At 40.4% G+C, this 27,551-nt stretch overlaps 2 protein-coding genes across 4 annotated transcripts; both read left to right on the forward strand.

Moving 5' to 3' along the window:
- Window positions 1-2,896: 2,896 nt before the first annotated feature.
- Window positions 2,897-7,562, forward strand: LOC120429306 (uncharacterized). Of its 3 annotated transcripts, none has more exons than XM_052706571.1 (3): window positions 2,897-5,430; window positions 5,491-6,672; window positions 6,739-7,562. In XM_052706571.1, the coding sequence occupies exon 1, from the start codon at window positions 2,903-2,905 to the stop codon at window positions 3,650-3,652; it is 750 nt and encodes a 249-aa protein (XP_052562531.1). In that variant the 5' UTR covers window positions 2,897-2,902; the 3' UTR covers window positions 3,653-5,430; window positions 5,491-6,672; window positions 6,739-7,562. The 3 variants fall into 3 exon arrangements, with proteins under 3 accessions (XP_052562531.1, XP_052562532.1, XP_052562530.1); XM_052706572.1 differs by having other exon boundaries at window positions 2,897-5,107; window positions 5,162-5,430; window positions 5,491-7,562; XM_052706570.1 differs by having other exon boundaries at window positions 5,491-7,562.
- An 8,417-nt stretch (window positions 7,563-15,979) lies between these two features.
- Window positions 15,980-27,222, forward strand: LOC128092544 (uncharacterized). Its single transcript, XM_052706569.1, has 2 exons — window positions 15,980-19,377; window positions 19,449-27,222. Exon 2 carries the CDS (start codon window positions 26,073-26,075, stop codon window positions 27,105-27,107), a length of 1,035 nt encoding a protein of 344 aa, XP_052562529.1. The 5' UTR covers window positions 15,980-19,377; window positions 19,449-26,072; the 3' UTR covers window positions 27,108-27,222.
- The last annotated feature ends 329 nt before the right edge of the window (window positions 27,223-27,551 follow it).

The following is a 27,551-nucleotide window of genomic DNA, read 5'->3' on the forward strand; positions in this document are numbered from 1 at the left end:
GCCCGGATCGAAATACACACACAATCGGGGGGACAACAAAGACGGAAACGACAACGAAAATCCTGCGCGAGGACCGCGACGCACACCATTCAAATTCTCCAACTCAACTGTCAAACATCCCGAAACCGCCCGGATCGAAATACACACACAATCGGGGGGACAACAAAGACGGAAACGACAACGAAAATCCTGCGCGAGGACCGCGACGCACACCGTTCAAATTCTCCAACTCAACTGTCAAACATCCCGAAACCGCCCGGATCGAAATACACACACAATCGGGGGGACAACAAAGACGGAAACGACAACGAAAATCCTGCGCGAGGACCGCGACGCACACCGTTCAAATTCTCCAACTCAACTGTCAAACATCCCGAAACCGCCCGGATCGAAATACACACACAATCGGGGGGACAACAAAGACGGAAACGACAACGAAAATCCTGCGCGAGGACCGCGACGCACACCGTTCAAATTCTCCAACTCAACTGTCAAACATCCCGAAACCGCCCGGATCGAAATACACACACAATCGGGGGGACAACAAAGGCGGAAACGGCAACGAAAATCCTGCGCGAGGACCGCGACGCACACCGTTCAAATTCTTCAACTCAACTCCCGACCAGGACGGTCCCACAGCATCAAATTACTATTGGGCTGTGTCTGGATCGTAAGCGACTTCAAGTGTCTCCAACCAGGGAGCAGAAAACGAATTTGTTTTGAATAAAGTCAGTCTAACTTAGAACCTCAAAGAGTTGGGACATAAATTAATATCACGTCCCGACTTCATCGTTAGATTCCGTACACCATGAAGGATGAGTACGAAGCCCTCATCTTGAACGGAACGTGGGAGCTGTGCGATCTACCAGAAGGACGTTCAGCGATCAAGTGCAAGTGGGTGTACAAGACCAAGCTGGATGTGAACGGGGACATCGACCGGTACAAAGCGAGGCTGGTCATCAAAGGATACTCGCAGCGAAAGGGGGTAGATTACGAAGAGACCTACGCCCCGGTCGTTCGCTATCCAGGTTTTTAACAATATGGACGAATACCGAAGGTAACGCTTGTAACGCTACGGGGGTACTGTCAAACCAATTTGGTAACGCGTGTAACACGCCTGCTCGCCATGCTCGAGCTTATGTCAAAAAATTTCACCAACATGGCGCCCACAAGTCTTTGCATTCACAACGTGTTCGTCTTTCGACCGCAACGTAACAAGGAGAAAAACATCCGAGACCGACGCTGAACGCAGACAATTTCCGAGTCTTAACCCGCTGGCTGCTGGCCGGAACCCGCGGCTGCTGGCCGGAACCCGCGGCTGCTGGCCGGAACACGGATCACAGTTGAGACCGCCCCCGCAGTGCGACGAAAACACCCGACTCTAGACCCGCGGCTGCTGGCCGGAACACGGATCACAGGTGAGACCGCCCCCGCAGTGCGACGAAAACACTCGACTCTGGACCCGCGGCTGCTGGCCGGAACACGGATCACAGCTAAGACCGCTCCCAAAGTGCGACGAAAACACCCGACTCTAGACCCGCGGCTGCTGGCCGGAACAGCGGAAAACATCTGGGACCGCCGTCCGACATCTCTGACAGATCGCCAGCGTACTAGGAAACCAAGGAAAGCAACCGTTGGCCGGATCAGGGTGGGTGGAAATCACGCCAGCTGAAAATCGCAGCAGGTTTTCTCGACAATGCCTCGTAAATGTGTCGTTAATGGATGTGGATCTGTGGAAACAAAAACCGAAATTAGTTTTCATAAAATTCCTAATGGAAATATTGCAAGAGAAAAGTTGCGTCGTGAATTGTGGATTGAAGCAGTCCAACTTAGAGAAACTCACAACTATGACTATGTCTGTGGCCGCCACTTTGTGTCAGGTTAGAAACAGGTTTATATTTTTTGAGTTTTAATGAAATCGATTTGTTTTATTTAACAGGTAAACCATCTGCTCCCAATGACGGGGGCGGTCTTAGCTGTGATCCGTGTTCCGGCCAGCAGCCGCGGGTCCAGAGTCAGATGTTTTCGTCGCACTGCGGGGGCGGTATCAGCTGTGATCCGTGTTCCGGCCAGCAGCCGCGGGTCTAGAGTCGGGTGTTTTCGTCGCACTTTGGGAGCGGTCTTAGCTGTGATCCGTGTTCCGGCCAGCAGCCGCGGGTCCAGAGTCGGGTGTTTTTGTCGCACTGCGGGGGCGGTCTCAACTGTGATCCGTGTTCCGGCCATCAGCCGCGGGTCCAGAGTCGAGTGTTTTCGTCGCACTGCGGGGGCGGTCTCACCTGTGATCCGTGTTCCGGCCAGCAGCCGCGGGTCTAGAGTCGGGTGTTTTCGTCGCACTGCGGGGGCGGTCTCAACTGTGATCCGTGTTCCGGCCAGCAGCCAGCGGGTTAAGACTCGGGGATTGTCTGCGTTCAGCGTCGGTCTCGGATGTTTTTCTCCTTGTTACGTTGCGGTCGAAAGAGGAACACGTTGTGAATGCAAAGACTTGTGGGCGCCATGTTGGTGAAATTTTTTGACATAAGCTCGAGCATGGCGAGCAGGCGTGTTACACGCGTTACCAAATTGGTTTGACAGTACCCCCGTAGCGTTACAAGCGTTACCTTCGGTATTCGTCCATATCGTTAAAAACCTGGATAGTTCGCTGCGATATCTCTTCGCGCTGGCTGCCCGTCTGGACATGAAGGTCGACCAGATGGACGCAATTACGGCCTTCCTGCAAGGAGAACTGTCGGAGGAGATCTACATGGAGCAACCCCCTTGCTTCGTGGACGGCAAGAAGCGGTCCAAGGTCTGCCGACTCAAGAAGGCGCTGTACGGGCTCAAGCAATCCAGTCGTGTCTAGAACAAGAAACTGGATGCTGCCCTGAGGAAGTTCGACCTGGTATGCACCGATTACGATCCGTGTATGTACACCAAGGTGCACGGCGACAAGATGCTGTTCGTCGCTGTGTACGTCGATGATGTCCTGATCTTCTCGAACTGTTACCGCTGGAAGACGGAGATCAAGGCCCAACTCAGCCGCGAGTTCAAGATGAAGGATATCGGACCTGCGAAGTACGTTCTGGGAATCCGGGTGAGCCGGAGCAAGGACGAGATTGCCCTGGACCAGGAGAAATACGTGGAAGCGATCTTGAGTCGGTTCCAGATGACGGACTGCAAGCCCGTCAGTTCCCCCATGAACGTGAGCGAGAAGTTGACGCGCGACACGTGCCCGTCGACTGACCAAGAGTTGGAGAGGATGAAATCCGTGCCGTACCAAGAAGCCGTTGGGTGCTTGATGTACTTGGCCCAGAGCACCAGACCGGACATCTGCTACGCGGTCAACATCCTCAGCCGCTTCAACTCGAACCCAGGTGAGAAGCACTGGTGTGGTGTGAAGCATCTGTTCCGCTACCTGCGCGGGAACTCGAAGTATCGCCTGACTTACAAGAAAAGAGGAGCTTCGAAGATCGAAAGTTTTTCGGACGCCGACTGGGTAGCTGATCTGGAGGACCGGAAGTCGATCACGGGGTACGTGTTCACCGCCCAAGGTGGAGCCGTGTCCTGGAGCTGCAAGAGGCAAAAAACCGTTGCACTCTCGACCTGCGAGGCCGAATACATGGCGTTGTCGGCTGCGGTGCAGGAGGCGCTCTGGTGGCGCCGGTTGCGGGTGTAATATCCTGACTTCATTCTCACAAGTCTCTTGTAACAAATCATTTCCAGACCTCACACTTTTCTCGTCGTAGGTCATTAAGCTGAAAATTTCCATCAGCTAGCAAACAACTTCAAGAGTCCACTTGAGGTCCTAGACCCTTGTACATAGCATTTCGCTTCAAGTGTTTACCAAATGTGTCAACTCAAGTATACCCGAGTCGACCGTTCTTAACTGCTTGCGTTCAAAGTTGAATGGCCATAAATTATCGATTGCGCCATCCACGCTGAACCAGCAAATCCTTCAATAACAACCATGACCATTCTCATCATGTAAAACCATGGCTCTGTCCTTTTTTTCCAATTATATATTTTATGCCAAGCCAGCTTATCCAGCTGAGCGAAGTAAGTATGAAATCACCACAAATGAACTTAAGTGATTTCTCTATCTCTCTCTCTCTCTCTCTCTCTCGTTTCAACCCACAATGCATACGATTGGTTGAACGATACATAATGCCATTCCATTCTTGGTACCTCCCATTAAATAAACAGTCAAAATAATCATTGTAAACCTTCTTGTAAGAAAAATCAAACAGAATAAACAAGTTTCAATTTGGATTCAGACCGAGCATGTCTTATTATAACTTGCGATGACAATTCCGCTGAATTATGATGCAGAGTGATTACACGGGGACGTATCGAGTCGGAGGAGGCGATTACGATCCACTGCGATAACCAAAGTGCGATCGCTGTCGCACGGAACGGTGGCTATCATCCGAGGACGAAGCATATCTACATACGACACCATTTCATCCGGGACGCACTGAGTATCCTCCCTCTTGCGCAGGGTACTTCTTCCGGATGATTTTGGCAGGTTCCGCGACCATCCGGAAGTAGTCCCCTGCACAATAGAGAGGATGCGGTTTGGCCTTCCGGATGATCAGAGAACCGGCAAAAACCATCCGGAAAGAGTTCCTTGCGCAAGAGGAATGATGATTCTTGGCCTTCCGGAAGGTTGTTGTCGGTCCCGTAACCATCCGGAACTAGTTCCCTGCACAAGAGGGAGGATACTTCTTGGCCTTTCGGATGTTTTTGCCGTCTCCGTGACCATCCGGAATGATTTCCTATCGCAAAAGGGAGGGCTTTCTGAAAGTTTTTGCGGGTTCTGTGGCCCTACACTTTTCCAAGGGGGAAACGCTAGGCGGAAAGATGAATTTACCCCAGTTAACTTATTTTTCTTCTTCAGATATTAGGCGACCCCCTGCGAGACTTTTTGCAGGGCACTTTTTGGAACCAGTTCACGTTCAAGAACCCGAAAAAGCAAAAAACGGATGGTGCGAAGGTGGCGAGCAGGTGCCGAGGCGGAAGATTATCGCGTGGCGCAGTAGAATGGCGACTACGTGCTGAGCGGATCGCGCAGGTTGCCGGTGCACTCCCTCACCAAGGATCATTGCACCGAGGACAAGCGGTTGAGCTTTAGGTGAGTCCCATTTTTAACTTGATCGGATTTTTGATATTCTTTTCGAAATTCCAGATTCCTTAAGACAAAAACGCAAATGCATGCGTGAGGCCAAGGCCAAGGATCGGGTGGCCGCCAAAAAGGCTGCCGGCGGTGATCAGAATAACGTTTCCGACCTGGAATCCCAGTACAAGGACGAGTTCGATTCGTATCTGGAACGGCTGGACGAAGAGACGACAACGCCGACGATTTTGACTACGAGGTGAACTTTATGAACGAGTTCGAACAGGAACTGGCCAAAAAGCGCGAGAAGAAGAAGGAGCGAGCGATTAACGTCATCGCAGGTAGGCTTGGTGGCTTGATTTCTGAAGCCTATTTGAGATTCACAATTTTGATGATTTCAGGAGGACGGCGAGGATGGTCTAGAAGATCAATTTCAGCATGCTGGCGAACTACGACGTACTGAAGCCGGTCCAGAAGTACGCAATTCAGATCTTCTTGAGCGGACGGGACGTGAAAGCCTGCACTCGAACGGGTTCCGGCAAGACGGCCACTTGGAAGTAGTTATGGCCCCGATTCGTGAGTTGGCTAAACAAATCTGTACGGTAGTAACAGAATCCAGAAGCATATGGGCAAGTTGGTCCGCTGCTGCCACGCCGGGTTGCCTAGACCCCTTGCTGGACGATGCAGACCGTAGGCTATTATACATGAGATTCGAGGACTACCAGAAGAGTTGCATCGAGTGCTTATTCTAAAATTGTGAAAATATATACTTAAGCATCAAATTTGTTGTATTTATTAATTCTAAAGAGAAATGAAACTTCAGCATTCAACAGCATTTTTCATTGTAAAATTTACAGCAAAATCCATAGTAAAAGCACCAACCATTTGGGACCATCCATAAACCACATGGACACTTTTTTTTTATTAACTTATTTTTATTAGGTGCTTTCAGGTGCTTGGACCAGGTTAAGACCGAGGGACAGTTTCTGAAAATACATTATAATACATTACAAAAAGATGTTCATTTCCCTCCAGACTTGCCGAGCATGTAACTAACGAGTCTTAATTGATCCACACGGGTCTATTTCGGTATACCCCGCAAAATGTCGGGAAAGAGCCCTTCTTTCACGGTGCCAAATATCAGACATACCGAATTTTTTATCTTTGAGGTCTCGAAAAAATACACCGTGGGCATTCTTTAGGTCTCAAATATGATGTTAACATCAAAACAATCGATATCTATATATATAAAAAATTTCGACGGTTTTGTTCGAACGCGCATCAGTTGATAACGGAAAGTCGGATCGGAGCGCTCTTTGTTGCGTTGGGTTCGTATAAGCCCAAGGAAGGTTTTTACGCTAATTAGTTGACACTTTGCCCACTCTGGAACCGATTCCGGAAAATCTGCAGATTGTATGGGAAATGAAACGAAAAACTAAATTTTGATCATAGGAGGCGTCAAGATATTTTCAAACAAAAAAAAAAAAACAAAGCGTCAAAACGGAAAAGTTTAATGTAGAACGAGGAAGAAAATAAAGCTTTTAGTAGGACAAATAATGAAGCTAAAAAAGTAAAGCTGTTTGGTCAGTCGAAATACTAAACCTATTTGGTGGGTAGAATAATTTTTAACTGACAAATTATTATTTTAGTTTTTAGATAACAAACCCAGCCAAAAAACAGATAAAAAGGAAAACACAAATCAAAATGAATTCAATGAACGTTTAAAAACTGGAAAAATGAAACAGATCATGAAAGATAAAAACAACCCTCAGTTTTCAGAGCACCCAGGCAGCAAAAAAAATGAAAGAGTAAAAATAGATTGCAAAAAAGCAAACGAGGAACAAAATGTACAAAAGAATACACTAATCAACGAAGCAAAACAAACTAAGAAAGGTACTCCGTGATTTTTGTACCAAACCAGTTTGTACCTATCAAACTTCGGAAACATCAATGTATTTTATGAAACAACAAAAAAAATTATGAAAAAAAGTATAAGGATCAGTTCGATAAAAGAACAATTAAAAAATTATCTTCAGAAGAAAATAAGAAACAAAAGCAGACAATTAAACAGGTCATTTCAATAGACTATATGAGGAAAGAAGGAGGAGGTCTAACGAAAAACCAAATGAGATTTGTAATACATTGTTGGGATTAATTTTGAACAATTAAGAAAAAAGAGGAAAAACATAAATAGGACACATCATGGAGCAAAGAATAAAGATTAAAAAGTTAAAAAAAAGTGCTGACAGAACAAAAAGTAGCAAGTTATTTCAAGTTTCTTGCAGTTTTTGCCCGTGACAGAACTTATTTAGTTGTTTATTTAAGGAGAATCATATGGTTTTCTAAATAGTAAAGGTAGAACATGCAAAACTGCTATATGAAAGAAAAAAAGTAAAGGTACCAGAACTGTTGGGATAGTAACCACAAAAAAGAAGAGAATAGTAGAAAAAAATGACAAGCATAAGAATCTCAATTAAAAAAAAGGATGGGAAAATAGAAAAAAAGAACTCATTCGGTATGAGAAAAAGAAAAAATAGATAGACCAATTTATTGCTTCAAAACAAAACACAAAGAACTTAATCAACATATGTTCGGAGTACAAAGCGGACATATTTCAAACAACAAACCAAAAAAAGGGTAGGACGAGGTTTGCAAAAAAAAGCGAATAAGAATAAATATGATAGTAGTAGTATGTACATTGTGTACGATAAAGCAAGGTAAACGATAGAAGTCCAAATAAGATGTCTAAACCCTAATCAACGAAAAAAGAAAAATCATGTTCATTTAGGCATCTGACTGAGAATATTAAAATAAACCCTAATAAGCATCCTACAAATTGTTTTGAGAAGAAAAAGTTCGAGTATAATAAAAAAATGTAAAAATAAAAAGTAAAAAAACGAAATCTTAAAAAACAAATGAAAAAAGGGCAAGACGAAGTTTGCCGGGTTCACCTAGTTTTGTATAAATAATTCCGCAGTAACAGTTCAATAGGGCGTATCTGCGTTTGTAAACAAGCAGTCTATCCCTGTCTTACTTGATGTGAACTGTCACTTGAGCAAAAGGGATAGACTGCTTGTTTACAAACGCAGATTCGCCCTATTGAAATGTTACTACGGAATTGCTAGAATTTAAGGATATCAGAACCACAAATTTCTGCTTTGCCTTCCCGGTGCTTCGGACGCCTATGAAATATTTTAGCAGAAATGTTTCACATTTTTGGAAATCACATGATTTAAAATGAAAGTTGATGTTAGAATTCATCAAATAACACAATTGAGACAATAACTATGCAAACTTATATCCACAGAATTGATAAAACAAGATGATCCCAGATACGAGATTTTCTTACAGAATTGGTTCTGTAAGAATCCTGCTAGAATGATTCTAGCAGCCCTGTCAGAATTTTGTAAGAATTTTCCAGCAGTTAAAATAAATACTACTCACTGATTGGCTGGCGTGTTACCGGTTCAAATCATGTTGCAACAAGATTAACTTTCGTTCCATTTTTAACCATTTGAACAAGATGGACGTATTTTTCCCCGAAAAAATACCTTGCCCGCTTCAATTTGCCAGGCCGTTGGGAGTGAAAATCAAACTACTGTTATGTTTTAGAAGTGGCCACTACGTATGTCCATCCCAGAAGTTGGATCTCATCGGAGTGTTTGGTTAAACTTCCGTATAGCTGGCTCCGAGGACAATCTGGTGATTCTGTCGGAAATCAAAACTCAGCTGGCAGATTAAAACACACCATCGCAAGTAAGCCATCACTCCCACCATTCCAGCATACTTTTCGAAAAATTTAGGCATGATAAAACTTAACCTACTTTTCCGCTCTTTGCAGGCATGGCTCTGCAGTTTTGGCGACATCCAGACCTCGGATCTGATGTCTGGATTCTCCCCTCTGCATCATTGGCCGCGACATCGTCTAAAAATATTCCCAAACCGGGCTTCTCAGACATATTGACAATGAAAAGCAGAGTGCGCTACCGAAGGATCAACAGCCGTCTCCGTGGTGAATTTGAAAGTGATGTGACCAGCATTAAAGCAGAAAATTACTTGTAATGATAAGTGAAACAAATTTTGTTCGAAATTAAATTTTATTTTGCTTAAATGTATTCAACAATAAAATTCCGACAAAATTCTAGCAGGATTCTAGCAGAAAATTTTGCCGTCTAATTCTAGCAAAATTCTTACATAATTCTAGCAGGATAGCCTGTCAGAATAGTTCTAGCAGGATTCTAGCAGGGTTCTTACAAAACCGGTTGCTTTCACCGGATTCTGCTAGAACCGGTTATTGCATTTGAGTTTTTTTGGCTGATTTTAGCGTGACGTACTTTATGGATGAAGCCTTAGAAGGAATGGCCCTCAGCTTCTTCACCTTCTTCCCCCTTATAACTTCCAGCGCCCTGTTTGGATTTATCCACAATATGACAAAAGGTTTGAAAAAACTGTTGTCGCGATCTTCAACTCTGTCTCTCCTCTTTCTATCCTAGGTTAGTTTAATATTTCTCACAGATAATTGCCAATATCAGCAAATAATTATAACATACATAAATATATACTGACCAGTAGTGATCGAGCCACTCCACAACCAAGTGTACCAGCTCCAAGAAGCAAATATTTTGTCGTGCTTATGATATCTAGATTTAAATTCGGAACTAGCCTCCATTTCATTAGGGTTAAATTGAGATTTATTGATTTCTCGACCATTCTAAAAAATAAAAATAAAATTAGCGATGCTATGAGTTTGAAACCAGCCTCAGATGTAAAAGTATCAACTGAATACTGAGGCTCTACAATCGAAAGCTTTGTTTTGAGAGCGAGTCCACGAACAGGGCATACCCCTTTGTGTGGGACGTCGTTTGGACCTCACCAATCTGCCTGAAGGTGTTTTTTTGTACATAGAATATGAGCATTCTAGGTCAACGGGAAGTGGGACAAATCGGGACACAAAGTTTGAAGGTTCAAAAACGTCAAAAATCTTAAAAATGCTGTAACTTAGGCAAAATTCAATATAATTTCAAAATTCAAAATGCATCTGAAAAGGCTTGAAATGTGATTCGAAGATTTTTGAATTTTATTTTTTTAAAGAGATTTAATGATGAAAATAAACATTTTTATGCTTGTTTCTATTGTGAAATTGTCTCAGGAACACGAATATGATAAAAAAAAATTACCAGAAAATGGGATCTATGGGGGACCCCAGCAAAAATTTACAGCCAAAAAAATCACTAAAAGAAAAAGTGTCTATCTAATGTGTTATACTTCGTTACCCAAAGCGTTCTCAGTTTCAGATGGTAGTCTCAGATGTCCCCTACATGCTGCAGGTCGAATCGAGTTGATATCTGGATGGAAAACTTTTTTATTTGAGTTTGAAAATTGTGCTATTTTTTCACTAAAATGCCAATAACTCCCTTTAGATATAATTTTGCCTATGTTACAGCATTCTTAAGATTTTTGACGTTTTTGAACCTTCAAACTTTGTGTCCCGATTTGTTCCACTTCCCGCTGACTTAGAGTGCTCATATTTTGACCAGATGCTAGTTCTATATGTAAACACAACCCCTGAAAATTTCAGGCAGATTGGTGAGGCCGATGCGAGATGGGTATGCTTTGCTCGTGGACTCACTCATAAAGGTTCTAACCATTTTTACAGTGGTTATTTTCAGTGGTCCCGCGCACTGCGTTTTGAATGCGTTTTTTGTTTTCTGTATTCCAGCGGTTCTCAAGGGGTACCGGAAGACAAACCCTGTAATGGCGGACATTTGAATGATATCCCGGACAAAATATTTGAGAGAAGCAAAAACCAACAGATTAGAAACAAAAAAATAACGCAACATTTTTTTTTTGTAGATTATTCAATTTACTTCGTTTTTGCTAATCGAAAAAAAAGCAAAGCAAACCACTTTAACGACCCCCGGGTCTATTGTGGTCTCTGTTGCAAGTTTCTGCTCATTTCTAGGCGTCCGAAGGTTATGTGTGGTGAGTCACTCAAAACCTCTTTTACGCTAATGGACCGACGTTTTACTTCCCCATCCGATAGAAGGCAAATTTCGTCTCGAAAAATGCCACCGGGTCTTTCTGGGATTGAACCCAGGCCATACTGGGGTGAGAGGCTACCACGCTAACCACTGCGCCACCGGACCCGGCGCTAATCGATTATCATTAAATTTGAAAAACAACTATTTTGCCTTATAGAGCATTCTACGTGCGTATGTATTGCGTGTACGTACACGAAAATAAAGTGAGGTTAAATTTTGTCAGCCAGCAAAACCGAACGGTGCGCTAGTGTGCGTACGCGAAACGTCATAAAGCTCTATTGATTGATACATACATACAAAATGGGGGCTGTCCATACACAAGTGCTTTAAATATTTTCGAAAATCTGTACATTGAGATGGCATGTTCTGATCACAAATCTTTGGCAAAGTTTATGATATGGTTTTCCCAGAAACATTTTTTTTCGAATTGTTGGCCAAATTTTAAAAAATCGACAAAACACATAGCAAATATTTAAATGAGAAAAATCGCTTGCATTCGATAAGAAATTTTATTAATTTAAATAAAGTGTACCTTTTTTTTAGATTATTGTCCTTTTTTTCTTTAAATTTTTGTCTCATATCTGGAAAAGAAACTACCATCTCTTAGAAAAATTCAATAGGTTGGTAAAAGATTCTAAAGTTTCATTATTTAACATTATTTTTTCGACCTGTAGGACCGGCCCGTGGCTTAATGGCTACGGCTCCCGCCTCATAAGCGGAAGGTTCCGGGTTCGATTCCCGACCGGTCTCCTTGAAATTATTTGACTATAATTGAACTTTGAATATGAACAAAAAACGATGGAATCAGGTGGGATTCGAACTCACACCTTTGGATTGGTAATCAGATCTAGCCACTCGGCCACCGAGGGGTTAACACCCCTTGAGTGAATTAATCCGTAGTGGTAAAATAATGTCACAAGGTCATTTACTAAATAATACAACAATCCCTCTCCCAACGATTCCCCTACACACATCACACACCATATTCTATAAATAACTCGAAGTGGTTGGTACGGTATGTCCCCACTTCTTCTTCTTCCCCTGATGATTCCATGAAATGTGGGTTCCGTTCATAGAATCTGTCTCTTGCGGTTAATGCAACGCAGTAGGCCGGACCGCTTTAGTGAATGTAATACATTTCGTGGGTTCTCGAAAGTACTGCAATCATTAATAATGACAAGAAAGAACTCAAGGCGTAATCTAACCATAAGTTCTCCATAAGGGTCTTTTGTGGTCTCTGTTGCAAGTTTCTGCTCATTTCTAGGCGTCCGAAGGTTATGTGTGGTGAGTCACTCAAAACCTCTTTTACGCAAATGGACCGACGTTTTACTTCCCCATCCGATAGAAGGCGTGGTCAGGCAAATCTCGTCTCGAAAAATGCCACCGGGTCCGTCTGGGATTGAACCCAGGCCATACTGGGATTCAGAGGCTACCACGCTAACCACTAAACCACCGGACCCGGCTCGTAAAACCCACCATTTTTAAAAGCCAGATCTGTAGCCGTGGGGTCGGAGACGAACATTTTATTTTTCGATTCACAATTTTCGACCCGTAAATGTGGTCAAAGCCATTTTCAGAGGTATTTTTTGGACTGTTTTACAGATAACACTATCAAATTTAAAGAATTCTGTTTCAAACAAAAAGCCATTCGAAAACATGCGCCATAAACTGTTTGGGCCCAAAATTTGAAGCTTTTCCAAAATGTATTTCCAGAGATATAGCGATTTTAGTGTTTTTCGTTTTATTTTTACCCTATTTTTTCCTATTAAATTTTTGGATTTCTGCAAAATCATATACTGAACATCAAATTCGAAGTCCCGGCTCGTTCTCGCTCGACAAGTCGTCAAGTCGAAGCTTCAACGCCATCGCTTTTACGCTTGCGCGTTTTACGCTGCGCGTGAAAGTGTTCCGCGTAGATAAGTGTTCTTTCTGGCTTCACATCGCTGCGCGTGAAAGTGATTTTTTTTAAGTTAATCATAGACTAACATTATAAGTTAATCATAGACTAACATTATAGACTGAGTACCCTTTTTTTCTTTCTAATAATGTCAATCCAATATGTTTTTCTTAAATAAATTCAAATGTCTTGCGACAAATAATGTAAATCTGAAATTAAAAAAATTGCATTTGAGGTTTAGCCTTAAAAGATTCGAAGCATTAGGTAAAATTCTCACTGGATGGTATCATTATGTTTTTGAAAAAATAATGCATCAATATATTTCTCGGAGTTTCATCATTTTGTAAGAAAGGCTCTATTTCACCTCTGGTGATATTAAATCGGGTTTTTAAATATTTAATAACATATTTTTTCATTTTAAGTGTTTTTTAATAAACCAATGCGGTTTCAAAAACACCCAGGAAGCAAAAAAAAAAATTGGTCCAAGAAAATTCCAGATTTAGTTTAAATTCTATCAATGTCTCCCGAGTTAGAGTTACAGAACATTTAAACAGATTTTTTTTCTCCAAAATTTATGTTTCTCATACAAAAAAAAAAACGATATTTGGAATTTAAAAAAAAAACTCTATAAGCGAAAAAAATTCATGTTTAAAAACTAAGGGGTACCAGCAGCTTAAGCAAAAAGAAAAGGGGTACCTAGCCAAGAAAAGGTTGAGAAACGCTGCTGTATTCGATCCAGGGGGATGCTAAAGGCCGCCATCTTGGGTGATTGAGATTAATAACTCGCGCAAACTGTGCACAGTGAAAACAAAACTATTTTTCAAATTTTATTATAAGAATTACAAGCAAAAGTCAAATTATACGAAAGTTAAGTTAAATGTCCCATGTGATAAAAGTACAACTTTAACCTTCGGGAAGTCGCGTGTTTTCGCCTTTCTTACAAGTGCCCTTACAAACTGTGTACAAAGTACACGTACGCGACCTCCGGTGGGTTAAATGAGGTCATCGGACCGAAGTGTGCTTAATAATCCCAACTTGAGTAGTTTATTTTGCAAATAAATTGATAAAAATTACCTCAAAAACAGACCCTAACTTTTAAACTTATATTGTGTGTGTGTGTGGTCCAATCCAATACCCGCTGACCGGCAGCGAAATTATGGAAAAGTATAATTTGTATCAGACTTGGGTTATGCTGATACAGCTTATCTCAGTCCCGGGTATTAGGTGGTGACAGCCCTCGCGCTGCTTCCAATGACCCATTTCAGAATGGCAGAGATCCTAGCGGCCCAATTCCGAGGTCATTGGGCATTGTCTGGCCCCGCCTAAACATAGAACAAGAACCAGACGGATCCTCGAACTATCTTTAAACTTCCAATCCCATCAGGCAAAACAGGGATCAGCGCGTATATAATGATAAATAAGTGGCATTTGGGTAAAAACACTTTTTCTTTCTCTTTTCCCGCGCGAAACAGCGACGCAGGCCAAACACGATCGAAGCAGGCCTTGCCTCGCAAAGAGCAACGACGAGACTGGCCAGCTTCTTTCAAAATCACTTTTTTCTTCTTTTTCTCCCGCGCGAAACAACGACGCAGGCCGAACACGATCGAAGCAGGCCTTGTCTAGCAAAGAGCAACGGCGAGACTGGCCAGCTTCTTTCAAAATCACTTTTTTCTTCTTTTTCTCCCGCGCGAAACAACGACGCAAGCCGGACACGATCGAAGCAGGCCTTGCCCCGCAAAGAGCAATGGCAAGACTCATTTAGAATTTAATTTTACTTTGTCCAAAAATTACAAACGAATTGTTTAAAATAGATTCAATGAAACAAAATCAAGAATACTTTTTTGATAACCATCCATGCGCTACGGATTTGAAATGAAGTTAGGATCTTTTAAGAAAATAAGCTTGAAATAATAATGATAGTACCACCACAATTAAACAATATTGACATGACACTAAATCAAGCAAATTTCAATGATCGTAAATAAACCAATGCTTTTATATTGCACTAATACATTAGCACTGGACATTATGAGGCGTTTCACCTTAAGTTATACTTCGGCTACTAACCAAACAGGCTCAGTTGGAACATACTATTATCACAGACAAACAGACGTGACTCTCCATACAAATTATTTTTTAAATTCATCGTCCTTCATCAAACCACCAAATCACGCCGACGCCAGCGCTGTCGGTGAGCTTATGCCGAAGCGCAGCCCAAACACACCAATACAAACCCATTACTGTCATGTGTCATGTCAGTGTATGCGTGAGACAATCAAGCCTTAACGATTGTTTTGTTGTTGCTGATCATCAGTAACAAAATCAAAATAAATAAATCAAGAGCGACGACCGAATCCGTTTCCAATGGCAGAACCTTATGAGGCAAATCATGCGGCAGCACCTGCAGCGATGCAAGACAAACACAATGACAGAAACCACACCACTGCCCCCCCCCCCCCCCCCCCCGTTGCTTGCATTTTTCGTCTAAGATTCCTCCTCCACCGAAAACATGAACCCATCATCAACAAGATATCCCGGTCACGAAAACACCAGTAGTGGACGCCGGAAAAGGAAAATCCAATTCAAAACTAACGGAATTGATCCCCACGATGGGCGTTTGGAAACATCTGCGGGAAAGTGTCCCCGGCGCAATTAAGTTGCCAGCCAACAAAACCAAAAAAACTTATATTGCGGTAAAATTTTAGATAAAAACAATAATTACTTTATTTCCATTTTATGCCAGCAGCTTTTGTACATTTTTTTACAGTGCGCAGTTGCTTTGTTTTGGTTCCGTAACGAACAGCTGTTCTTTTGTGCTGGCGCCGAAATTGACAGCTTCCTTTTGTTCTGGTGCCGAAGTTGACAGCTTGTGTTGGCTGCGGGCGAGCTGCCTGTAGTGAGATATAGATCTCGCCCCCTGATTCGATCAAACCATGGCTTTCTACCTACACAGAAAAAAAAGTGTAAAATTACACGACACTGAATTGATGTTTCCCATTTAAATAACCTTAATTTAAAATTGACATTCATCGTAAAGTGTTAAATCACACCTAAAGAGGGTTCATGTAAACTGAAATTAAACGTAAAGCGTGTTTCTCATGTAAACGATTTTGAATTTGTGGCCTTTTGCCAAAATTTGAATTATGAAAAGCATGTAAATTATAATTCATCGTAAATTTTGCCCCATGTAAAAGTGAAACAAACACAAATTTCAATTGAAACCTTAGCTGTTGTTATTGACAGTTCATTATTATTTACGGTTGGTGGGGAACGGTGCTGGAGTGTTTTGAAGAGAAATTGCCAGTTTGGCTAGAAAAAGCAGAAGTTGCACATTCATTTACATGTTTTGCTGTAAACAAAACTTGAATGGCCTTCCGGAGGTTGTCAACAACGGTAGCAATGCAAATGCAAGAGTTGTTTTCATCGTGCCGGTCCGAGCTCATAAAAATCAAAACATTCTTGCTGGAAGCTGATTCTTCCGAAGCAATCTGATGTTTATGAGCGGAATTCCAATGGAATGGAATGAAACATCAATGCTTCCAGCTGAATCGCAGCGGGATGAACGAGAAAGTAAATTTTAGTTCTGATTAATACTTACAAAATAATTTTAGTTTCAGCAGCTGCTAACACTGTCCCCTGCGAGCAGGTGCCGTCTCAATTTCCTTGACTACCAGCTGCTTCTTGCTGCGGTGGCTGCGAACTCCGTCAGCATCCTTTTCCGGGTTTCTTCGTCGGCGGAGGCACGAACGGTACGGGCAAGTTTGTCCGAAACAACGGCGCCTTACGGTGGCTTCACTTCATCGTCCGGTAGATCGCTTGGTCGAAAGCTCCCTCAGCTTTAGCCATCGAAACATCCGGACCGGGTGGCTGATATTTTTGCACGATCGTGACGGATGGAGTGGCTGCGGGTAATTTTGCCTTGGTTCACATCCGTATCAGATTCTGGTCATTCCTACCGGTAAGAATATTTCGCGGTATTATGGTCATCCTGGCACTAGTGGCCGAATTTGGTGATAAATACTCACGAATTAGAATTTTCATATTTATTTTCAAATTTACAGGAATCACTCTCAGTTTCTAGAGTTATCTACGTGCGCATGTATTGAGTGTACGTACACGAAAAAGATTGAGGTTAAATTTTGTTCCGTCCAGCAAAACAAATGGCGTGGTAGTGTGCGTGAGAGCGGGCTTAGATAACTCTCTTGTCAGATTGTCACAGTTTCTTGTCAGCTTGTCATCTTGACAGAACACAGAAACAGAACGTTAAAACTGTCGGAGTACAATGCACGGTAATCTTTAAATGCTGAAAAGTTAATCCACGCAACTCCGACAAGCTAAGTAACCCAATTTGGTTAGTCAACGATGATATTCTATAATGAGTATTATTTTTTTAGGAAACTTTTGAAAAGTTGCACATCATCAAGCAGAGTGTTGCAGAGTTGTACAATGCTAATGCAAATTTCTACATTAAGCAGTAATTTTTTTTCACCCTGTTTTTTGGGAAGTATTTTTGGTCAAACTATCGTAGCATTGATGAGAGTTAGGTACTTTCATTTGGTCCAAAAAATAATGCTTAAATTTGAGATACTATTGTTCACAGCGATAAAACTTATTTTTCTAAGTATAATGCCCCTTTGTACGATCGCAAAGGATTTAAAATTAATGTTAAACCAATTTTAAAAAATAACTACGCGGCCCTTCTTGACAGAAAAGTTCCTACTTGACAGCTCGCTTCTAGGAGACCATAGCCCATCGAAAAAATGTTGTCTTGTCACTTTTTGTTGCTTTATAATAAAAAAAGTGATCATAAATGATTTTTAGTCATGTTTTATATTTTATTCTGGAAGATCGTCATCTGGGTCGAATTGGAACAGCTGTTTTAGCGTTGTTACTGCACAATATTTGGATATGACTAGTTTCGGATAGAACAGACACAAAACAACAATAATGGTGCATCGTTTTCCATATTTTATGCTTTAAGTGCCTCAAAAACTGCTGTCTCTGTTCAGACTGCAGTTGACGGTATTTATTTTTTAAAAGTATTTTTGTCAGCAGCTGTACTCACATAATTTTCTTCTTATGTCGCCCCCCTTCAAAATTGGCCTGAGGGCAAAAAAAAAAATCTAAAAAAACTTCAAAATTTTAATAAAAGTTAAAGTTTTATCAAATGAAAACCAGTAAAAATGCATTTTCTTACGTTTATAATTATATTTAGCAAAAAGTTTTTTTCGCGTAAAAAAAATTTCCGACTATGCCTCGATATTTTGAAAACTAATGATTGTAAATCAACTGGCCGCGAGTAAAATGCATTTTTTGCAATTCCGTCCTGCAACTACTTACTTTTCCTGCCATTCTTGAATGACGAAATAGCCTACTTATCTGTACCAAAAATAACAGAATCGAATAGCAACACTTTTCAATATAAATGCTGAAAAGTTCTACTTTTCAGCACTGAAATGGGTGCTGAAAGGTTGAACTTTTCAGCACTTGTTTCGAAAAGTAACACTTTTCAACATTTTACAAATTACAAATTTAATTTTTTGTTTATTTAAACAATTTATTGACAAAATACATGAAAATTTGACTTAAAATTTCATTCAATGAGTGTTTTTGGAATTGCAAAAAATGTTGTATGGAACTCGTTGCAAAACTTGATTTTTTCAGCACTTTTCGTATTTATCCAACTCGGTGAACCTCGTTAGATAAATGTACGACCTAGTGTACGACTCGTGCTGGAAAATCCTCTTTTTGCAACTTGTTGCATAAAATACTATTAAAACACTTTTTTCATCCAAACCTAGGCTTGTGATTTCAATTTTTATATTTTTTTTAAATTTATGTTGATATGACCGTGGGAGAACCCCAGAGTAATACAGAGTCACCACTGCGGCCGCATGACAGCAGCAGAAAAAAAAAATTTGGCTGTTGTCAAAGGTTGCCTTGACATTTTGAACTGAAATTTTGGAAAATATTCAAAACACGCCAAGTTGTCAGCCTAATCAACGCTGAAATTCAGTTCATCTTGCTGATTTTGACACCGCGGTGGTTCGGCGGGTTTAACGTCCTGTCAGTTGAAGCAAAGGAAAAACGAGATTAAATCTCGCAATAAGCAATAAGCTGTGTATTTACCCAAAATTGAGTAGATGCGAAAAAACACCAACTCCGACAGAATCCAGAAAGCCAGTCTACTATTTTAACAGGTCATTGATTTATAAATGTCAAAAATGCTATTCAAAACAAATGTCAAATTTTACAGCCAGGAAAAAAATCTTGACTTGCAGTAAATAAGTAGCTTAGTGTGTCTAAGACAGTTTTTTTTACTAGAAATCAAACTTAAACAATGTTATCAGGTACGTAGCCGGTATGAGAAGTTGAAACTTCGTGAATATTACATTTTTATTTATGTTGTTTTCATTTCTAGGTGAAACGGTAAACCTAACTCTGAAACCGTAACCACTCCCTGTTCACCACGGTCAGCAAAAAGCTGTGTTGTTGCGTTTGTTAAAGAGGATTTAAGGTCAGGATCACCTGGACGCTAATGCGAATCGAGGCTGCCCTGCACCAGCACAAGATCTCCTGGCCGGAGGAATCGACCATCCACATCACCAGCAGCCCCACGATCTATTGACAGGTTTGCCACGATTCGAGCTCGCAAATCGCCAACCTGTACGACGCCGACCCGCGGACGCTGTTCCCCCAGCCGGCGAGCATCTTTAACCGGGCCTCGTTTAAGTCGGCCGAACCGGAGCAACGCGAATCGATTTTCCCGCTGACCTCATCGAGCGGTTCCGTCTGCCAGGGGGCGCTGATACGAACGAAGATGTCTCGAGTGCAAGGACTTCCGCGACTCGACCGTCTACTGCGGGGACGACAAGCGGGCGGACGCCAACGACTAGGCCGTGTACGCGTCGACCGAGGAGGTCATTCAGCAGCAGCAGAAGCATCTCCTTTAACCTCCAACATCTTTAGCGCTGTCGTCATCGTCAGCTTCGAGCAGCTTCAACGGTGCGGGACCACCACCGGTTCCGGTCAAGCCGGACCACTTAGAGGGACGAAGGGTTGCCGTAAATATTGAAGGACCTCGGTAGAGTGATGAAGTACGTCTCCAGTCATGTGATGACGTTTCTGTACGCCTGTTTTTACGTGTGAGTATCTAAAATGCTTTTGTTTTAATTTTTCTTAATCAAAATCTCTGTGATAAGCTTATATTTACGTTTAGTGGTTTAGAAACCAACGAAATAATATCAAAACCGTTTATTTCTGAAAAACTAAATTGAATATCTTATTTTGATCGTAGTTTGCGGATTGCATTGTGATAAGTTTGTTGATAAGATATTAAGAACACACACTTAGATAAAAATTAAAATTCTAACGCTTAAAACCTCCGATAATACAAAAACAAAACCAAGCTCCACCGAATCTGAATTCCGATACAACATTTATACGCTTTGTTCTTAATAAGACCAAATGAATTGTTTTCTAAACAATAATCCACAAAAGCGTTTGAAATTTACATCGGATTTTGGATTCAGTGGAGCCAAACAAAATTTTTCTTTGGGTAAATTTACGTTATTTTCATCGGAAATTTACACGATTTCGATAAGTTTTCTCAAGGCACATTTACATCGGATGAAATGTATATTTACAATGAATGTATTGTAAATTCGCATCATTAATGACGTGCACTTTTGGTACATCATAAATGATGTAAATTTACCGAATTTTTTTTTCTGTGTAAGGTACTCGCGGTTGAGTGTGTAGCACTGCGGTTGTCAAAATCGCTATCTCTGACTCTCTCACTCCACTGACACTGGCATTGTTTATGTTTTGGTTTTCCTGGAACGGTCCATTGTTCTTTTGTTATTGTTTTGGTTTTAGTGGCACGGAGTCATGCACTCATGCAAAGCAAGATGGCTAGTACCTATGACATACAGCCTTGCGATCAAACATCAGCACCGTGTGTGCACGCGTATATAAACAAACCTACCCAATCAAATCGTTTTCTGCTTGACGGGTTCATTCCGCTTCGAAAATTGGTTCGAAATATTCTAAACAGATTGTCTGATTGGGTTCCGCTTCGATTCCGTTTGAGCATTTTTTGCACAAGGGCGACACCTGCTGGTGTACGGCGGAACCTCGATGACATTTCGCCGAGTTTCGCCTAAGCGGTTTTTCGTCAGAGTGTGAGGTGACATCAAAAGAAATGAAAAAACGCGTTTCATCTTGAAATTTTTTACGAGCGTCAACGGAAGAGCATCGAATTTTTTCAATCAGATTTTCTGAATTCTGATAGAAAAATTAAAGTTTGTGGCCGGATTTGTTGATTGCCAAGTGCCCCACGCCCGGGACGGGCGGAATGACCTGTTTAGACGACTATCATCAACGTTATTTAGGCCAACTACTGTATTAAATACAAACAATACAAAGTTCATTCCAATCAACGAATTTATTTCCAGAGACATTGTTGCGATACAGATGGAGGTCCCTACGGTCAGAGGAAGTACCTGGATGTGTGTGGCATCTGCTTACTTCCCCGGCGATACCGAAGAAGCTCCGCCTGTTGATGTGACGATGTTTATTTCTTACTGTAGGAAAATGAATAAACAATTTATTGTTGGATGCGATGCCAATGCTCACCACACAGTATGGGGCAGCACAAACATCAATAAAAGAGGAGCAAACTTGCTTGATTATATATCATCAAATAATATTGATATTTGCAATATCGGTAGTTCCCCAACATTTGTCACAGCAACAAGACAAGAGGTTCTTGATCTCACTTTTTGCAGTGAACCAATATCCGAAAGAATATCAAATTGGAAGGTTTCCAATGAAATATCACTTTCAGATCACAAACAAATTGACTTTGAATATGATGCAGGAGAAATGTTAGTAGGAACATATCGAAATCCTAAAAAAACCAATTGGGACAACTATAAAGTTCTTCTAAATAACTACAACTTTAATGCCGGGGATGTAATCCGCACTGTTGAACAGTTGGAAAAAGCATCATCGGAATTGACTAACGCAATTACTAATTCCTACATGGCTAGTTGTCCAATTCAACACAAATCCTCCAACCGTGAGGTATCGTGGTGGAATGAAAACCTGGCAGTGTTAAGGAAAAAATCCAGACAATTGTTTAACAGAGCAAAAAAATCTGGAAACTGGGATTCTTATACAAGAGCCCTGACTAAATACATTCGCATTCGCATTCGCATGGAGATGGTGATCTTAGCGGGTTGCAGACTGGATTTTGTCATGTTTGTATGATGATTGTCTAGCCCAGGTTGCTTAGAAATTGATTAAAGGGAATTAAAACCAATTCTACCAGAACAGGACAGGCAGCACCATGAGAGCCATCCATTGCCGGCCGCTCCCATCTCCACCATTCACCGGGGAGGAATAAGGATTTGGAGCACGGGAAGTGTTGATGCTAAACTTACTTAGAAAAAGGTAGCGAAACCGCAGGCTCTTTTTCCCAACCCTATTGTGGAACTTGATCAAACTGACCGTTTGACCAAATTTGATCGAATTTAAACAACAGGGTTGCGTAAGTGTCGCGGGGAGTTGGTAGTTGTGATGGGTAGAGGTCTAGGATTCGCCCTAAGCAAGCGATACGACCTTTGGCATAAATGAGTTTAGTCGGTAAGATTTTTATTCCCAAGGCAAGCAATCGGATGCTGCTGTTGAGACAATTCCCGTTTAATCAAGGTAGTGAATTTAGTATTTTAAACGGATTGGAATTTTATTCTCAAGGCAAGCAATAAGATGCTACTGTTGAGACCGCTGTTATTTAGTTGATGAATGTTTAACTCTTTATCCCGACGCGAATATGTTTATTTAAGGTCCAATATTAGACAGCCGACTGTGGAAATAAGGGATCCTATTAATAAATTAAAATGTTGACCAAGACATACAGACGATTGTACAAGAGCCCTGACTAAATACAATACAGAAATAAAACGATCTAAACGTAGCGACTGGAGACGTTCTTGCGAAAAAATCGAGAACTCCTCAGTAGTTGCGAGATTACAAAAAGTTCTTTCCAAAGATCATTCAAATGGCCTAGGAAATTTAAAAAAAGATGATGGCAGCTTCACGAGTAACGCTTCTGAAACACTAGACTTAATGATGAAAACTCACTTTCCTGGCTCGACTGAGGTAACGAGTGGTATAGATCAGGCCGAGGGCGAAAGACCGGCAAAAGATTGGTCTGTACTCGCACACAATCAAGCCTGTGAAATATTCACCTGTTCCAAAGTTGAGTGGGCGGTGAGCTCTTTCAAACCATTTAAGTCAGCGGGTAGGGATGGAATTTTTCCAGCTCTTCTTCAGAAAGCAAACGATTCTATAAATATACGATTAACTGACCTATTTAGAGCCAGTATCACTCTAGGTTATATCCCAAAAGCCTGGAGAGAGGTACGGGTCATATTTATTCCGAAGGCAGGAAAAAGGGACAAAACAAGTCCCAAAGCCTTTCGACCCATAAGTCTTTCTTCAATAATTCTTAAATCAATGGAAAAAATACTAGACGATGTTATTAAAGCAACATTTTTGAAAACAAATCCTTTAAATAAAGGACAATTTGCTTACTAAAGCGGCAAGTCAACAATTACTGCTTTAAATTGCTTAATTACAAAAATTGAAAAGTCCTTCAAAGCAAAGGAATTGGCTTTGGCTGCATTTCTGGACATTGAAGGAGCTTTTGATAATGCATCTCACAGCTCTATGCGCTCTGCTATGGAAGCGAAGGGCTTTGATTCATGTATTATCAACTGGATTGAGGCAATGCTAATTAACAGGGAAATTTCTGCTGACTTAGGAGAAGACAGACTAGTTATCAAACCTCGGAGGGGATGTCCACAAGGTGGAGTTTTATCACCTCTGCTATGGTCACTAGTTGTCGATGATCTCTTGAAAAAGTTAGCGAATCTCGGTTTCGAATTGGTTAGCTACGCGGATGATATCTGCATAATAGTTCATGGAAAAATAGGAAAGTTTATTTCAAACCAAATGCAATCTGCGTTGAATTTTATTTCAAAGTGGTGTAAAAGAGAAGGTCTTGGTATAAATCCCTCTAAAACAGTTATTATACCGTTTACAAGACAACGATCGATATTTATCCCTGAACTTGTTATTCGTGGGATAACAATAGATTTTTCCAACGAAGTGAAATATCTAGGAGTCATCTTGGATAGTAAACTAAATTGGAATGCTCATTTAAATTATTTTATTAACAAAGGAACTAACGCTTTATGGGTATGCAAAAGAACCTTTGGGAAAAAGTGGGGCCCTCGGCCAAAAATGATTTATTGATTATATACGTGTATAGTTAGACCAAGAACAACATATGCTTCACTTGTGTGGTGGCCTAAAGTTAAGTTAAAAAATGCACAAAACAAATTGGCTAAACTGCAAAGATTAGCCACTATTTCAATAACGGGAGCTATGCACAGTACTTCGTCTGCTGCACTAAACTCTTTGTTGAATTTACAGTATGTAAAAAAAGTATTTACACCCCTTGGGCACTATGCACATTTTGTGATGAAACATGTAAAAAATTTAAAGTTTGACAGGAACCTAGTACTACGTTTTGTTCAGAAACTCATGCCAAACATTTTGCTAAAAAAAGCTCATGAAAAGATGATTTCTATAAAAAGTTATATAACAAATACTATTACGAAAATAAAAAAGGTGCAAAAAAAGTTTGTACACCTTTCGAAAAATTAACATAAATAATGTTATTTGTTGACAAATCACCATAAATCCAGTCTCCCAACTCCAAATAGGCATCCTTGACTGATTAAAAAAATAATTTGGATTGAATATAAAGTTTACTAACTACTTAGTATAAAAGTTTATATAACTCTGGAAATTCTATATAAAACTTATCTAAACTTAATTTTGCAAACTTTTAATTCAACTAAATGTCAATATATTACCATAGAATTGCTAAATAAACATTTTGGAGTGGGTATAACACCGTTTTGGGGGTATTTGTATCGATAGAATAGATTTTTCGTTGGAATTTCGTACCAACCCGGAATTACGTCGTCGGAAAATCCGCCGGCATCTGAACCGGTCCTCAATTCACAAGTCAACCTATGTGGCATCAGAAAGGGCATAAAATTTGCGATCTTTTGATACCCATACATCCAGGTTTTCTATAAAACCCACGTTTTTAAATACCTAAGCAAAAACGTTGTTATGGTTTCGTTTGAGCAACCTGCCAAAAATGTATGGAATTTCGTAATTTTTGTTCTCGTGGATCAAACTTACTTTTTGCCCAGGTATTTAAAAACGTAGGTTTTATAGAAAACCTAGATGTATGGGTATCAAAAGATCGCAAATTTTATGCCCTTTCCGATTCCACATAGGTTGACTTGTGAATCGTGGACCGGTTCGGATGCCGGCGGATTTTCCTACGACGTAATTCCGGGTTGGTACGAAATTCCAACGAAAAATCTATTCTATCGATACAAATACCCCCAAAACGGTGTTATACCCACTCCAAAATGTTTATTTAGCAATTCTATGGTAATACATTGACATTTAGTTGAATTAAAAGTTTGCAAAATTAAGTTTAGATAAGTTTTATATAGAATTTCCAGAGTTATATAAACTTTTATACTAAGTAGTTAGTAAACTTTATATTCAATCCAAATTATTTTTTTAATCAGTCAAGGATGCCTATTTGGAGTTGGGAGACTGGATTTATGGTGATTTGTCAACAAATAACATTATTTATGTTAATTTTTCGAAAGGTGTACAAACTTTTTTTGCACCTTTTTTATTTTCGTAATAGTATTTGTTATATAACTTTTTATAGAAATCATCTTTTCATGAGCTTTTTGTAGCAAAATGTTTGGCATGAGTTTCTGAACAAAACGTAGTACTAGGTTCCTGTCAAACTTTAAATTTTTTACATGTTTCATCACAAAATGTGCATAGTGCCCAAGGGGTGTAAATACTTTTTTTACATACTGTACTTCCTCTTCATAAATTTATTGAATTAGAGGCATGTAAAAGTGCCCTGTTAATGAATCGATCCACAAAGATTCAGGAAAAAGATTTGACGGGCCACCTAGAGGTCCTTAAAAACTTTAATCTGAATCCTGCGTTAAACTCAATAGTAGACTGGATGCCGACCAAGGCTAACTATAACATTCCGTTCACAGTGGACGCTAAAAGTCGCTACGAGTGGGATAATGGTGGGCCTAATCTTCGTCCAGGATCGATTGAGTTCTACACGGATGGTTCAAAAATGAATAACAACACGGGAGCTGGGGTTTATGGCCCGGGAATAAAGAAATTTATTCCTATGGGACATTACCCAACAGTTTTCCAAGCTGAAGTTTATGCAATAGTTGAATGTGCGTGTATTTGTCTGAAAAGGAACTACAGATTTACAAACATTTGTATTTTCTCTGACAGTTTAGCAGCTTTGAATTCCCTTAAAGGGTATACCTGCCAATCAAGATTAGTTTGGGAAGGTGTTAACTTACTGAAGCAATTATCTCAAAATAACGTGGTAAATCTATACTGGGTTCCTGGGCATTGTGGAATTCTAGGAAATGAAATAGCGGACAGCCTTGCGAGGAAAGGATCGGAGACTGATTTTATTGGTCCAGAGCCCTTCTTTGGTGTTCCAGACTGCTCTATGAAAATGGAGCTTAAAATTTGGGAATTATCAACAGTTAAATTTATTTGGAATACTACAGATACTTCCAGACAGGCAAAAAGATTTATTTTCCCCAATGAGAAATCATCCCGGGAATTACTGAAACTAGACAAAAAAAATTTTAGGGTGATAACCGGTTTATTGACCGGCCACTGCCCTTGCAAATACCATTTATTTAATATGGGAAAAACTGCAGATTCAATATGTCGATTTTGTCAAATGGAAACTGAAACATCAGAGCACTTGCTATGCAGTTGCGGTGCCTTGATTCAAAGTAGAATTTCAATTTTTGGGAAAGGGGTCTTACAGCCCTCCGATATAATTAGGTTCCGTCTCGGCAGGGTCATAGACTTCATCAAAAAAGTCGACCCTAACTGGGACAAAACGCAGTAAACAGGAGCCGCCTATCACCGTTCCATGGTGCTGGGTCAACCTGATTTTGCTATAAAAAATGAGTCATACCACAATATTCCTATAATTGGTCGCAGTGGTTTCAAGGCTCTACAAAAAAAAAACATTTAAACATTTAAACATTTAAACATTTAAACATTTAAACATTTAAACATTTAAACATTTAAACATTTAAACATATAAACATTTAAACATTTAAACATTTAAACATTTAAACATTTAAACATTTAAACATTTAAACATTAAAACATTTAAACATTTAAACATTTAAACATTTAAACATTTAAACATTTAAACATTTAAACATTTAAACATTTAAACATTTAAACATTTAAACATTTAAACATTTAAACATTTAAACATTTAAACATTTAAACATTTAAACATTTAAACATTTAAACATTTAAACATTTAAACATTTAAACA

Source organism: Culex pipiens, chromosome 1 (genome assembly GCF_016801865.2).
Source record: "Culex pipiens pallens isolate TS chromosome 1, TS_CPP_V2, whole genome shotgun sequence".
Classification (NCBI taxonomy): domain Eukaryota; kingdom Metazoa; phylum Arthropoda; class Insecta; order Diptera; family Culicidae; genus Culex; species Culex pipiens.